This window comes from Chiloscyllium punctatum, chromosome 32 (assembly GCF_047496795.1).
Source record: "Chiloscyllium punctatum isolate Juve2018m chromosome 32, sChiPun1.3, whole genome shotgun sequence".
Lineage (NCBI taxonomy): Eukaryota > Metazoa > Chordata > Chondrichthyes > Orectolobiformes > Hemiscylliidae > Chiloscyllium > Chiloscyllium punctatum.
The window spans coordinates 67,095,879-67,111,395 of record NC_092770.1 but is presented as its reverse complement, the minus strand read 5'-3'; the positions used below and the strand labels follow the sequence as shown (position 1 = coordinate 67,111,395).

At 37.5% G+C, this 15,517-nt stretch overlaps 1 protein-coding gene across 6 annotated transcripts in view; it reads right to left on the bottom strand.

The window, feature by feature from the left end:
* Positions 1 to 1,691: 1,691 nt before the first annotated feature.
* Positions 1,692 to 15,517, bottom strand: part of pphln1 (periphilin 1) — a 150,496-nt gene continuing 136,670 nt past the window's right edge. For all 6 annotated transcript variants that reach the window (XM_072552595.1, XM_072552596.1, XM_072552598.1 and 3 more), the window contains one exon: positions 1,692 to 3,508. In XM_072552595.1, coding sequence (XP_072408696.1) covers positions 3,314 to 3,508 — 195 coding nt within the window. In that variant the 3' untranslated portion in view covers positions 1,692 to 3,313. The remainder of the gene's footprint in view (positions 3,509 to 15,517) is intronic.

The following is a 15,517-nucleotide window of genomic DNA, read 5'->3' as shown; positions in this document are numbered from 1 at the left end:
GCCATTGGGCAAAGTGGCAAGAACATGCCATGAAGCGAAAGGATAAAATACTTGTTAAAAAAAATTGCCAAGCCCCCAATATTCTTGTATAGTTCCGTGCAGTTGGTACAATTCACTGAAAAAGTCACTGAACATTTTCAAAAAGCTGGAGTATACTACAATAATAGAATAACATTAACTAATAAGTAACGAAAGCAAAATACTATAGATGCTAGAAATCTGAAACAAACAAAATGCTGGAGAAACTCAGCATGTCTGGCAGCATCTTTGTAGAAACAGTGCTAATGTTTTGACTCTGGTAGGACTTGCTAAGTTTTGTATTTTCTATGCTTGGTTTAGATTTACATATAAGTGCTCAGTGGTTTCACACTGTTATGATCTTACATAGGAAACAGATAACTTAGCTGAATTTTTTTAATGGCTAATCTGATTATCCAGCCAAAATTAAATATTTGTGTTAATGTCTTACTTTGTGATAAAATATTTGTATCCTGACATAAAGCTAACATTAATTTTAATTCTCATCTGAAAATATTGACTCTTGTTGTATTTGGATGTCACGAGTATTTGCAACCCTCTAAGGGACTGTGCTTAATCAGTCAGCCAAAAAAGTGAAGCTGTTTAATTAAAGGAAGTATCATGACTGCTGAGATCTTGTCCTAATGCTGACTTGCGCATTTCTATATCGATTGCTAGATATGCATCAGAAATGGGAACTTGAACTGACTTTTCCTCCCTCTGGTCAGAGGTAAAAAGCTCAATTATGACACCTCTACTGGGGCTCCAACTGATCAGTTAACTAATTGAGTCAACATTTCTGTTGACAAAAACAAAACATCACAACATACCAACACTTCTAATCACAAATAAAAGCCTCTTCAAAAATATAAGCACTACCGCAGTTAGGCGGTAGTGTGGGGGGTAAAAGGGAAAAAAAATATAACCAGGAGATAAACCTGCACACACACGACATGGGTGCAGGGGTAAAATAAGCACTACCGCTGTCAGGCGGTAGTGTGGGGAAGAAAAATAAAAGCCTCTTCAGTATAGAAATCCAATAGGTAACATTGATGATGAACTTAGAAAATTGGAAGTTGTTAAATTTTTACATTTCGCTACCAGGATAGTGGGCTGTTTAGTTCAGTTGTCTAAATCGCAAGTGATTCAGAATAAAAGCAACAGTGCAGCTTTGATTCTTGTTCCAGTAGAGGCATACATGAGTTCTGCCTCCTTGCACTGTTCCATGAGTGTGTAAGGTAATGGCAAAGCATCACTGACAAACAAAAAAAGTTAAGAAAATGGCTTAGAAGTATCAAACATGAACAGTCATAAACAAGTAACACAAAGAGGAAAGCTCCTTCTCCTTCAAGAATGTGTTCTCAACTCAGTCTCAGAAAAAGACAAGGAGAAAGTGAGGACTGTAGAGGCTGGAGATCAGAGCTGAAAAATGTGTTGCTGGAAAAGCGCAGCATCCAAGGAGCAGAAGCAGGAGAATTGATGTTTCGGGCATAAGCCCTTCTTCAGGAAAGAAGGGCTTATGCCCGAAACGTCGATTCTCCTGCTCCTTGAATGCTGCCTGACCTACTGCGCTTTTCCAGCAACACATTTTTCAGCTCAGAAAAAGACTGCCCGCTTCTGAGTGGTCACCTTGTGCTAAGTTATATCAGTATTATGATGTGGACACCACACAGTAAGAAGTTGCTGTGTAAATTTATTTTACAAAGGACATCTACAGATTACAAAATGGAGGACTTTCATTCCAGCAACCAAACCAGTTTATAAAATAAATTCCACTGTTGACAGAATGATTTGAACACTCCAACAACCACTTAACTTCTTGAATACATTTTGAAACAATTATGATGTTTTATACACCATAGCACATAAAAGATAGAAAAACATTATGCTGTCAGAGTGTTCTGGCTTTAACAATGACTCAAGTCTGAACACTAAAACTTTTCATGTTTCTTTATCACTATGTGCATCAAGGCTGATCTATGCTCCTACAATAATCTTACTGTCACTTCAGTCATGAAAGCAGAATCTGGTTATAAACAACTGATCATTTATACAAAATACTAATACATTTAATTACAAATAAAAGCCTCTTCAGTGTAGAAATCTAATATATAACATTGATGATGAACTTAGAAAATTGTAAGTGCAGAAAAATGGAATTTCTATTGCTATAGTTGGCCTTCTGACTTTCAGGTTGGATTTTCCAACATAGAAGAGGGTTCTTCTGTACAACAGAGTCCACATTTTGAAAGACAGATTATTTGGTATTATCTGGCTAATATTACATAAACTATTTTTTTTAATTAATGGAGTAAGCCAACACAAAATAATTAACAAATCATGAAGAATAGCATAGTTTCCAATATAAAAATAAAAAGAGTTCACTTAAGGGAATACTCTAGAATTCAGCCCTATTAATAGCCTTAACACAAGGATTTTTTTCTCTCCTTCTAAGCATTGACTAGTTTGTCTGCCTATGAACACTAACTGCTCTCATGCTTCCCACCCAAATGTCTATCCTTCATGTACAACCCTGGAGAGGAAGAGTCACAGATCATTTGGCAGTTGAAGGCATCCTCCTCAAATGTAATTTTGCTGCACTTGGCACATACACATATATTCTTTAACAGGAGTGAATATAATTAAAAATAAGAATCCTGGTTTGGCCTTCTCCAGTTCAAGTTACAAATGCCAAAAATTGTCTCTCCGTTGTTGTTCCACAACACAAAACTGGTTACTCTGTCCAACTCATAACCACAGTAGTTACAAATGACATTCAATCAATCATCAGAGGACACAAAGTCACATTTTTCTTTTCCTTTCAGTACCCAGGTACAAAAAACGTTAACCACCATATTTTCTCAAACTTTATTTTCCTAGCTGGGCTGGTGGCAAAAATCTCTCAAACAGTCAAAACAAGACACTACTGTAGATCCTAAGCATGGATATTGCCAACTTTTCTGTTGGAGATATTCTATATGGTTCTTTTACACCAAGAAGTGTTTTCAAATTCAACCTATATTGATCTCAGAAATGTACTTATAATTACAGATATCGTTATGTAAAGAATGTACTGTTGAGGTCAATATAGACTTACTTTATTGCCCATCATATATGTCAGTGTGATTTTGCAATGTCAACTTGAAGTATACATTTAAATATACTTAAACAATAAACAGAGTTGCTTCGCTTCTGTGGCTAAGTTCAGAACAAAAGACATGTTAATTAATGGTTACGATTGTTAGAAAATGGGCTTGGAAACAAATGCAATTTGTCAAAGATTCAAAATGTGGAATTACAAGTTCTTTGCATACTCTCCAGGAGTTGAATCATATTGTGCGATGAAGTTTCTCAGTTCATCAATGCAACGTTCTCCTATCTCACGCAAATTTTCTCTTAGTGAGAACTGTACTGTAGTTTCCAGTGACGGGTCTTTGTCAATGAGCATCTGAACAACCATGCCAAAGGTCTCACAGTCTTGTCTATAAACCTGTAAGTCAAAGTGAAAAGGTTTAAAATTAAGAGTAACAAGCCTGATTTTAGTTCAAAATAATTTAATTGGATAGTTTTTGGAATTGTCACAGCTTTTACAAAAAAAATTCATACAACGATGTAATTTTATATAGTACTCAAGCTAAAACACTGTATATGGTAAATGTTTACCCAAAGGGAGATGCATTTGAGTGTTCATTTCGGATTACAATGCTCCTTAAAATTCAAGGCCTTACTAGTGAAAAGCATATGAAATCTTTCATATTTCAAATCTCTTTTCATTTTTCTTACATTGCTGCATTATAAGGTCTATGAAACTAAAGTGGTTATTGTTGGTTGTACCTGAAAGACTGAAGAAAGATGGAATTTATAATTAAATTATCCAATCATGACAGGACTTTGGTATGTCTGCCATCCAAGATATTACTGGTTAGCTTTAAACTTCTTACATGAACATATTAAAATGTGTTTTTTTAAATGAAAAATTCATTATTGAAGGGAATATAATTGAAAAACAAGCAAGCAATATTTTCAGAATGCCTTTTTTGTTGCTATTCAAATTGAAAATAGTGCAATCTGAAGTCATTAGAGGAACTCAAAATCGCCAAGCAGCATACAATTATCATCAGCAAATATTTCTACATAAGGTTACTTCAGGCACATTGAGATTTTACATCCTGGTGAAATGCAGAAGTGACTTATGTTGCATATTCCAAGCATGAATAATTTTTATTAATATAACCACTTTAAATTTATAGTTTGCATTACTTCTTCAATCATCCATTTTACTGGTTAATCTCTATGACTCTATAAATCTTTTGTATTGTAGAGTCTGAACGTGAGTCTAACTTTCTGTTAAGATTATGAGAAGGCCTGTGATCTATCCAGTAAGTGTAATACAGTAACAAAGGTTCTCTTATTTTTGGACCTGCCAAAAAGCACAGAGATGCTACCTGGATAAAGGCTCATTCCAGGCAATAGGGAAAGAAGGATTGATCTTGGATATTTAGCCCAATAAGTATACCTAGATCACGCTGAAATAAATGATCCAATTTACTTAAACTCATTCAGTAGAATAAACATACAGTTTTATCACTGATATGTGCAAGTTATAATTCCACATGTAATATTACATATGAATTACTAGATAAGAAAAAAAGTTTCAGACCACACATACTGCACAAAGTTCATAAACCTCTTCACTTTTGAACAGCACTCTTAATTTCAGTATTCCCTAGAGAGGGATACAAGAATTGTTGTGTGGTCTACGTCTGTCTGCCACAGTCAAAGATAACTTCATATTTTTGTTTTAAAACTTTAAAACAGAGAATCATAATGCAATTCCAATTTGATTGGGATTTATATATATAAAAATGTGAAAATGTTAAGTGTAATGAAAGCATTAATTAGGCTTTGAAACCAATAGTATTCTCAAATTGCCGTGGTTTGAGAGTTTATTAAATTAATAAAAGTAACAAGTCTAATGTGGTTTCCATTCTCAACTCTCTTTAAAACATCTGTTATATAATCTAAACAAGGTTAAGTTGTTGTTTACTAGCTACAGTAAGTATTACTATTTACTTTGAAATCACTTTCCCTTTAGCATTCACTCTAAAATTACCTGCATATTGTTATCACTCTTGGGTTTCCAAAGGACAAAATGCATCATCACTGCTTTATGGGACCTGATTGACGTAAAATCCCCATTATTGTAGATAAATCTTTCCTTCCAATATATACATGTTTCATCAACCAGTTGGAATAATCTTTTTCTGGTACAAAATAATAGTCTATTTACTGTTATTTGTCAATCACACCATTATGTTTAATCTTAAATTAACGCAATTTCTTCTGTGGCCTACTAAGATCAACAGCTAAAATATAATTAGAACAACAAAACACAGTTTGATCTGTCATTGTAGCTGGCACTCCGCTGCGTAACATCATTTTATTTAAGGATTCTTCTGATACTGATTGGCACCTCAACAATTATTTCTAAAAAAAAAGCTATATGCTCGTCTACAAATTTAAATTACATTAGTTGAATGTGACTGGAGCTGTCAGTTGTATTTAAACAATATTAAAAAGCAGTTTGGTTGTAAATTGGATTTTTTTTTACATTTTCTAGCCATAGGGACTTACAGTACAGAAACAACCCCTTCAGTCCAACTCGTCTGCGCTGAGCAGATATCCTAAACTAATCTAGCTCCATTTGCCAGCATATAGTCCAGATCCCTCTAAACCTTTCCTATTTATGCACTCACCCAGATGCCTTTTAAATGTTGTAATTGTATCAGCTTTCAGTATCTCCCTTGGCAGCTCATTCCATATACTCCCTACCCTCTGCGTGAAAAGGTTGCCCCTTAGGTCTCTTTTAAATCTTTCCCTTCTCACTTTCAACCAATGCCCTCTTGTTCTGGACAACTCTAGTTTGTGAAACAGACCTTTGGCTATTCACTTTATCCATGCTCCTCTGATTTTGTAAAATCTGCAGAGAACAATTTTAAAATCCAAGGTATAATGTAATGTTACTGAAATGTGTGCATGGAAAATCTAGAGTACTGCTAGGATTGTAATGGTGTCTCTTGATTTATGTGCCAGCCATACACATTTGCAATATTAAGTATTACAGCCTTACTAAATAGTAGATTGCTTTATAAAAAGCTCTTATAAAATAATGTTTTATAAGCTGAGGAATGATATGCTCAGAGTTAAAATCTCATTTTATGTTCTACCTTGGAGGTCAACAAGTTCTAATATCAGTGTATCAAAGGTTGAATTTATGAGATTCAATTTCATTATGTGCTTTCCAACCTTTTTGTATAACATTATTTCAAAATGTCTCTCAAAAATCTAAATCTAACTCCATTGGTTTGCTTTTGTCCATCATGTTCTTAATTTCTTTGAAGTATCTCCAATAGATATGTGAGCTGACTCCTTCACTATTACTTTGAAGAAACTCTAAACTAAAAGCATACTGTTCGTCAATTCATTAACAATAAACGCTCAGAATGAGAACATCTGCACCATTAACAGTGGGGAACACGGAGATAGCAGAGACGTTGAATCAATACTTTGCCTCAGTTTTCATGGTGGAGGACAATAGTACCACTCCTACTGGAGCAGGCAAGTCAGAGACAATACATAATGTAGAACTTAGAACAATTAAGACTGTTAGGAATTAAGTACTACACAAACTAGAATTAAGTTCCACGGGCCTGATGGCCTACATCCTTGGTATTAAAGGAAGTGACAGCAGAGATAGTAGATCCAATGGTTACAATATTCCAAAATTCCCTAGACACAGGAAAGGTTCTAGAAGATTGGAAAATGGCTAATATAATGCCCTTATTCAAAAAGGGCGGGAAGCAAAATGTGGGAAATTATAGACCGGTTAGTTTAACATCTGTCATTGGGAAAGTTAGAATTATCAAGGAAGTGATATCAGGACATTTGAAAAGTCAGAACACTATCCATCAGAGTCAGAACAGTTTAATGAAGGGCAAATCATGTTTGACTAATTTGCTAAAGTTCTTCGAAGATGTAACAAGCAAAGTGGATAATGGGGATGCTGCAGATTTAACTTATCAGGACTTCCGGAAGGCATTTAATAAGGCGCCACCGTAAAAGGTTATTTCACAAGGTTGGACCATATGGCATTGGGGTAATTTATTAGCCTGGATGAATGACTGGCTGACGGACAGAAGACAGAGAGTTGAGATAAATGGTTTTTATTTCTGGATGACAAGATGTAACTAGTGGGGTGTCACAGGGTTCGGTCCTTGGACCCCAGCTATTTACAATCTACATTAATAACTTGGATCCAGGGATCGGCGGCTCTTTGCAGACGACATAAAAATAGACGTGATGGTAAATTTCAATGAGGAAATAAGAACCCTAAAAATGGATTATAGATAGATTAGGAAAGTAGGCCAAAATGTGGCAGATAGAATTTAATGTGGATAAGTGTGAGGTCATGCATTTTGTTCAAATAAAATGGGAAGGCAACCTATTATCTTAATGGGGAGAGACTTCAGTGAGCTCCAGTGTAGAGGCACCTGGATATACTTGTTCATGAGTCTCAGAAAATAGCATGCAGGTACAGCAAATAATAAAAAGCTCAAATGGACTGTTGGCTTTTAAAGCTAAAGGAATAGAATATAAAAGGTAAGGAAGTATTGTTGCAAATAAACAAGGTATGAGCGAGACTGTACCCGGAGTATTGGGTACAGTTTTGGTCCCCTTATTTGAGGAAAGATGTAATGGCATTGGAGGCAGTTCAAAGAAGGTTCACTAGATTGATCTCAGAGACAAGAGGTTTGTTGTATGAAGAAAGATTGAACAGTTTCGGCCAATGCTCTCTGGAATTTAGAAGAATGAGGGGAGATCAGATTGAAGTATTCAAGATGAAAAAAAGGTGTGGATAAAATAGAGGTGGAGTGGATGCTTTCTCTTGTGGGGTGTTCTAGGGCGCGAGATCATAGTCTTAGGATAAGGGGTAGCAAATTTAAAACAGTTAAGGAGAAATTACCTCTCTCAAAAGATTATTAATCTGTGGAATTTGCTACTCCAAAGTGCGGTGGCTGTTGAGGCAGTGAGGAGGAGTTAGACAGATTTTCAATTGGTAATGGGTTGAAGGGAAATGGAGAGAAGGCAAAAAAAATGGGGGTGAGGAGCATCTCAGCCATTATCAAATGGCAGAGCAGACTTAATGAGCCGACTGGCCTAATTCTGCTCCTGTATCTTGAGAACTTATTACTTCTCATGTCCCTCAAGATTTATCTTTGGCCCTGTCCTATTCCTCATCTACATACTACATACATAGTCTTCACATGTACTGAACCCTCTACCATTCACATACTGAATGAGCAAAACTTTCCCTCAATTAAATATTGTTCCTCTACACTGCCAAGAATCCTGCCTTTAACCCTGTATTTGACCTTCCAAAGTGAATCACTTCACACTTTCCAGTTTGAACGCCATCTGCCACTTGTCAACCCAGTTCTGCATCCTGTCAATGTCCCATTGCAACCAACAACAGCATACTATCCACAACTCCACCAACCTTTGTGTCATCAGCAAACTTACTAACCCACCCTTCCACTTCCTTATCCAAGTCAATTATAAAATTCACACACAGTAGATGTCCCAGAGCACCACTGGTCACTGAGATTCAGGCTGAGTACTTTCCATCGACCACTATGGGCCATCCAATTCTGTATCCAGACAGGTTTCCCTATATCCCATGCCTCCTTACTTTCTGAATGAGCCTACCAAAGAAACTTTATCATATGACGTACACCACATCCACTGCTATATCTTGATTAACGTGTTTTGTCGCATCCTCAAAGAACTCAATAAGGTTTGTGAGGCACGACCTGCCCCTTACAAAACGATGCTGAGTATCTCTAATCAAACTATGGTTTTCCAAGTAATTATAACTGTCCCAAATGTAAAAAGACTAGTAACAATTGGTTGACTTTTTGAGAGGCTGTTCAAGGACCAAAACATCAACAACTTTTGTTTACCTACAATTCCCTGATTTCACTCACCCTCTTGTCTGTTTATCTTCATTGGTATTCGGATATTATGGTCGAGACATCATGGGCAGAACTGAAAGTAGCGGATAGGGTGGGGGACATGCCAATGCAGTGGGCTTGTGTAAGATTACACCAGCTATAAATGTCGGTGTGGTAGCAAGTCATCCCTTTTACATTAGTAAGCCTGATATTTGAATATTAGTTGGTGTGATATCTAAATTTGTTAACTGACAAACAGCTAGCATGAGTTTACAGAGGTGTGTGAAATTAGATAGGAACAAGTCAAGAACATAACCAGGATTGATGGCTCTGTGGGACTGACAGGCTGGAAAATCTCTAAATAAAGACATTGTTGCTGTCTTGCCCAGGTGAGCAGCTTTCGTTCATGGACCTCGTTTCAAGAATAAGTTTCCACTGCTTTACAGGTGACCATCATCATTTCTACATTTTTCCTAAATATTTGTTTTTGGAATTTGAGCATCACTGGCTAGGCCAGCATTTATTGCTGGACTCCAATTTTTTAAAAAATTCATTCATGGAATGTGGGCGTCATTGGCCAGGCCAGCCTTTTATCATCTAACCCTAATTACCCAGAGAGCAGTGATTGCCCTCAATAAGTTGATGGTAAGCTGCTGTCTTGATCTGCTGAGGGCTTTAGCGTGTAGGTTTGTCTATAGCATGGTTAGAAAAGGAGTTTCAGAATTTTGACTCAGTGATAGTGACGGAACAGCTATATAGTTCCAAATCAGGATGTAATCATCAGAACAATTGCAGGGAACTTGCAGGTAATGGTGTGCCCTGATATTTGCTGCCATCATCCTCCTAGGTGGTACAGGTCACAGGTTTGAAATGTTCTGGAAAAGGAGGTCAGCCATCGCTGCAATGCATCTTCTGGATAAAGGGCTTTTGCCCGAAACGTCGATTTCGCTACTCCTTGGATGCTGCCTGAACTGCTGTGCTCTTCCAGCACCACTAATCCAGAATCTGGTTTCCAGCATCTGCAGTCATTGTTTTTACCATCTGTTGCCACAGTCAGTCAGTGGTGAAGGAAGTGAGTATTGAAAATGTTGGATCAGGTGCCACTCAAATGGTCTGCATTCCCTTGTACGGTATCAATCTTTTCAAACGTTGTTGGAGCTGCTCCGACCAGGTACTCCAAGAGGAAGAACATGGCACGGTCAGGATGCATGCAGTTGCTCAAATGGACTTTCTTCTGCTTATGTTACTTTACAATGGTGGTACCTCTGTGGCCTTAGCAGAGGTGGAGGAAGGCTGCTCTTCCACCCAATCTTGACATCTAAGGGAAAACACGACTGGCACTTACATGTTGTCATTTACAATCAGAAACATCGGAAAACCCTTCACAGCCAAGGATTACAGCAGTTCAACAGGCTGCTCACCAGCATCTTGTCCAGACCAGTCAGGGAAGGGCAATAAATAGTGGCCTTGCCAGTGACACCCACGTCCTACGACTGAATATTAAAAAAACATATACAAAGCATAGTCACTGTTGTGATGTAGGAAATAAAGCAGCCAACTTGTACATGGCAAACGCTCAAACAAACAGTGAATATGACCAGTCATGTGGCTTTTTTTTAACATAAGGGATAAATCCTGGCCAGGACACAGGTAACGTCCTTGTTCTTCTTTCAACTAGTGTTTTTGGAGCTTGAACTTCAAAACAAGAAGGGAGAAGACATGACCTCAGGGATACAAGAAAGCCTCACCTGAAAGTGCAGCATGGAGTGTCAACCTTGACATTTATGCTCAAATCCAGGAATGGGATAACATAAGAAGCAAGGGCGCTACCAAATACAAACAACCATGACAATTTTCTCTCAGTTTGGATTCTGTGATAGTCCCAAAGTTTGCATCATCGCATATGTTCATCGGTAAGCTTAGCTCACAAGACAGGGGGCACAATATTCGCTACCCAAGGTGAAGAATGTGTACTGACAGAGCAGAGTACTCTTTTCTGTACTTTCTCATAGTCCATCCACATCTTCCTGCTGGCAAATAGCTAGAGCGTAGACAGTACTTTCATGCACTCCAGCAAGGCACTAAACAGCTAATGAGCGACTTCCATGCATCCCATTTAAAGTGATGTCAAGCATGCACTCTGCTACTGGCTGTATGTGATTCACTCATTGGGGGTTATTCTTGGATGTAGACATTAATGTAAAAGCCTGAGATATTGTTGCATCAATGGTAATGATCTCTCTGCAAAATTGAGGTTTGGAAATGCTGAACAGAATCTCATATTTGCTGCTGCTGTTCCAGTGGCTAATACTGGAAGACCACTTCCAGTTTATGGGTACTCCTTGGGAGCTCCAAAAGGACTTCTCCTGAAAGGTTATTAGTGAGCAATGGATTGTGCAAGGGGATGAACTCACAATATTTGAGAGTATCTGTTTGAAGGATGGGAGTGAGATGTCAAGAAATGACGACGATTGTCATTGTGGCTATTTAGATGGTGTTACAACAGATGCCCATGATAGAGAGAAATGAGCAGAGCTGTAAGGTGTATATGTCTAAGAAGAACAATGCAAGAGAATGTCAAGAATTGGATGGATAGGACTACAGAGAGAGTGCGGCAAGAGGAGTTGAAATGCCCATCAGCCATGATTGAATGGTGGTGTGCACTTGATGGGCCAAATGGCCTTACTCCCACTCCTATATCTTATGTTAGCACCTGTATCATCTGTTCCTACTTATTTTTCTGTCCTAGTGAGGTCAATTAACCTCCCCAGCTATGGTACCCAGTTGTGAGGGATCACACTCATTTTCACCTCATCTCCATTTCAGTTACCCATTCTTTTGAGGCGTGCCCCTGCTTCCAATACATGGGAAATAATCATTTTCTTCAGCCACGGTTAGCTGCAGCAAAGGTTTGATCGGGAGACTGGATGGGGTCATCCTGAGTGGAGAGGACCTTAGCGTAGACTGGGGTTTAGGATGTCTAATGCATAGGGTTATAACCATACTACAAGCCCACAGGGAAGTTGTCAGTACCTCGGTGTTCTCACAACATGACACAAGCACTTCTAGTGAAGTACTCAAGGTGTTGCGAAAAGGACCTCAAATAGCAATTTGCCACCCTACACCTTGCCCAGCATTGGTAAAATTCGAGTAAAAGGTAGGTTAGTGGGTAGGCATAGTGGGCCTACCATTCCACCTCTCCACGCACCGTCTACAGCTTGTTACCAGAAGGGTTAACATTGCAGCCTTCATTAGTGCTTCTGTATTTGGATACTTTGCTGGCTCTTTCCCCCTCTTGCTGCCTGCCAGTCTTTCACAGTCCTCCGGATTCTTCTGGCTTATTTTGTGCTTCTATTAGCTGAAGAGATTGAATTAACTTTTTGTTCTCTTTTGATTGATGGTGGGAAATGATGTGTGGATGGCACAAAAACATTAAATATGTCATCTATTTCACTCTGGCCTGCAATTTACTGTGATGTGTAATCTAATAAAAGATTATGTCAACTTTGGAGGATCATTCTGAATGCAACATACTCATTTTGAATTGTATAGTTATGAAGGAAAATAAAAAAAATTAAAAATATTTATTAAAAAGGAGCCTCAAGAAAACAAAATAAAGTACGCACATCTTCATCCATTGGGATATTAAAAACACATTCAGCTCAGAAAGATGTTAGATACTCAATTAAATCATACTATTCTGATTTATTAAGCAAATATTTCCCTTTTTCATGAAATAAAAAAGACCCTTTAAAAATTCATAGACAAAGACAAATATCATAGCACAAGGTCAGTCAATGACAGTAGACTTTAAGGGATAATAACTGCCACAATTATCAGTTAATTACTACATTCAAGAACTTGGTTTCTTCTAAAAAAAATATACACAGCAGCACTGAAGTACTTTTTCACTATTCCCATTCCCACAAAAATCATCTTGCTGCCATGTGTTTCAGGAGCACTGGGACTATTATAACAGGGCGTTCAAAAGCATCAGACCACCAGTATAGTACTTATTCACGATACGCCCTATTGAACTATACTGCCCTCCTTTAAATTACATTATATCTATGAACAGGTAATTTTGCTAGTTTTAAAAATACATTTACGAGATTGAGCTTTTATTGCTCATCTCTAATTGTCCATGAGATGATGATTGTCACATGCCTCCTTGAACTACTGCAGTCGATGTGGTGTGGGTACCCCACAGTGTTGTTAGTGAGGGAGTTCTGGGATTTTTGACCCAGTGACAGTGAAGGAACAGCAATATAGCTCTGGTCAGAATGGGGTTGGCTTGCACACTTCAGTAGTTGATCACCCAAGTTCTTCTATCTACTCACTTTTCATGGTCTCTTTTAATCCTACTTTCTCTCCAAAAGCACACCTGGGACATTTCTTGTGTGCAGTGTGTGTAAGGAAATCTAAGTGCTTAAAAAACATCATTTCATAAACCAAATGTATGAAAAAAAAACCATCTCTCAATTTCAAGTTATACCTATTTACATTTAAAAGTTTTCATGCAGCAACTTTCAATTACCGTTTGATTTAAAAAAATGCAAGTTCCTCTTCATTCTGACTCACATACATAAAGCTTTTGCCTTCAATAATAAAATTGTCAAGTCATTAGTAATAAACTGCCAAAACAATTTTCATATTTTACGACAGGCCAACATTCAGAAATAGGCTATTGAAATATCTGTTTGACGAATGCACACAAATCAATATTCTTTATCTGCATTTTCTACGGTATCAACTCATTCCAGCGACACAATCTTAACCAGCCAGTGTTTTTGTGTCTTAGGTTCTTAAAACTTCCCTGCTATACAAACTTGCTGAGAGATGCATACTGAAACAAATTTCAAATGGTGCTCGAAAGCCAGCAATTTGGTAAAAGGTGCTCTTTGGTCAGAATAAAACTTGTTGATCTTCCATGTTTGAATGCCTGGGGTGTCCTAATTCCCAAGGTCCAGGAGTATGTGCAATCGAATTATTAAAACTTTGTGCAGTTGTCACAAAAGTTTGGGGGGGAATGAGGGAAAGGCCACTGTTTGGGACTCTGCTGCTATGGTACACAGAGGGTTAGAATTTTTGTAAAACCATAAGATAGATATATGTTAGAAAACATTACCCAGCAATGCAAATGTATATGCAACTGTATTGTACATGTAATCAGGCAGAGTATATTGTACTGTATTTAGCTGGTTGACTTGTGATATTGTTTATGTACTGCAACACCTGAATTATATTGTAATTTACCATGATAATTTTTTTGGAAAGCAATTCTTTCAAGATGACAAAAACAAGTAGTTTAAAAGTACAATTTATACATACAACCCATGTTACATTAACAATAAAGTCCAAAAGATAATTCTTTCATCTATAAAGTTCATTGTTAGATAAAATATGATATTTGCAAAGGATTCTAATTTGAGTAATTTATTTTAACAAAATGTGGCAGTTATTCTACCAATTTCCATTACGTTGGGTAACACCATGGTAAAGTGATTGTAGTCTTGTATTCTATCCTGGGGAACCACTTCGGTTGATGACTCTGAAGTCTCATCTCCAGCCATGCTGCACTCCATGTTTAAATTGAATTCCAGTTACTTGAATCTAAAATCTAGGCTGACACGCCAGTCTTACAGGGACTGAGTGCAGCACTGGCAGAGATCAATCCTTAGAGTGAGGAATTAAACAAAGGCCTTTTTTCATGTCTGAAGAGCAGGGGAATTCTGTCTAATTGTTAGCCTCCTGTCTAACAATTATCCGTCAACAATGAAAAAATAAATCACCTGGTGTATATATGGAATCTTGCTGTGCACAAGTTGATTTCCACTGTTCATACATTACAACAATAGCTGCTCTTTAAAAAGTATCTAATCGAATAGAAACAGTGTAGGATCTGCTGAGTTCACTGCACATCTAACTAATTGCTATTTTCCAGCTTTTCTCTCTTATTCATATGTATTTGTACACAGCTACTGTGCAAATTGACATACAAAATAAACAGGCCCCATTAGACTAATACAAGGATGAAGTATCACTAAAGTTTAGATAACTTTGAGTCAATAATTAAGGAATTAAATCAAACAGATCCCAAAGAAACTTTGTTTAAAATGTCCTACTACATGAATTAGATTTACTGCACGTTTATAACTGGTTAACATGCCTTTTCTAATAACAATTCCTGATGAAGGGCTTATTGCCGAAACATAGATTCTCCTGCTCCTTAGATGCTGCCTGATCTGCTCTGCTTTTCGAGTACCACACTCTTGACACTAATAGCGTTCTTTCCTTTGGTTCTTGTAGCTTCTCAAATCAGTTGGAAGCTTGGTGTGGATTAGTGATGCTAACATGGATTCCAAATGCAACACCCTGTAGTTTCACATCGATTCTAAACACTGTATCTTAAATTTTGTGACATTTAAAAATGTAATACTGATCAGTCCAGTGCCGATTCTTATCTGATAACAGTCACTAAGACATTT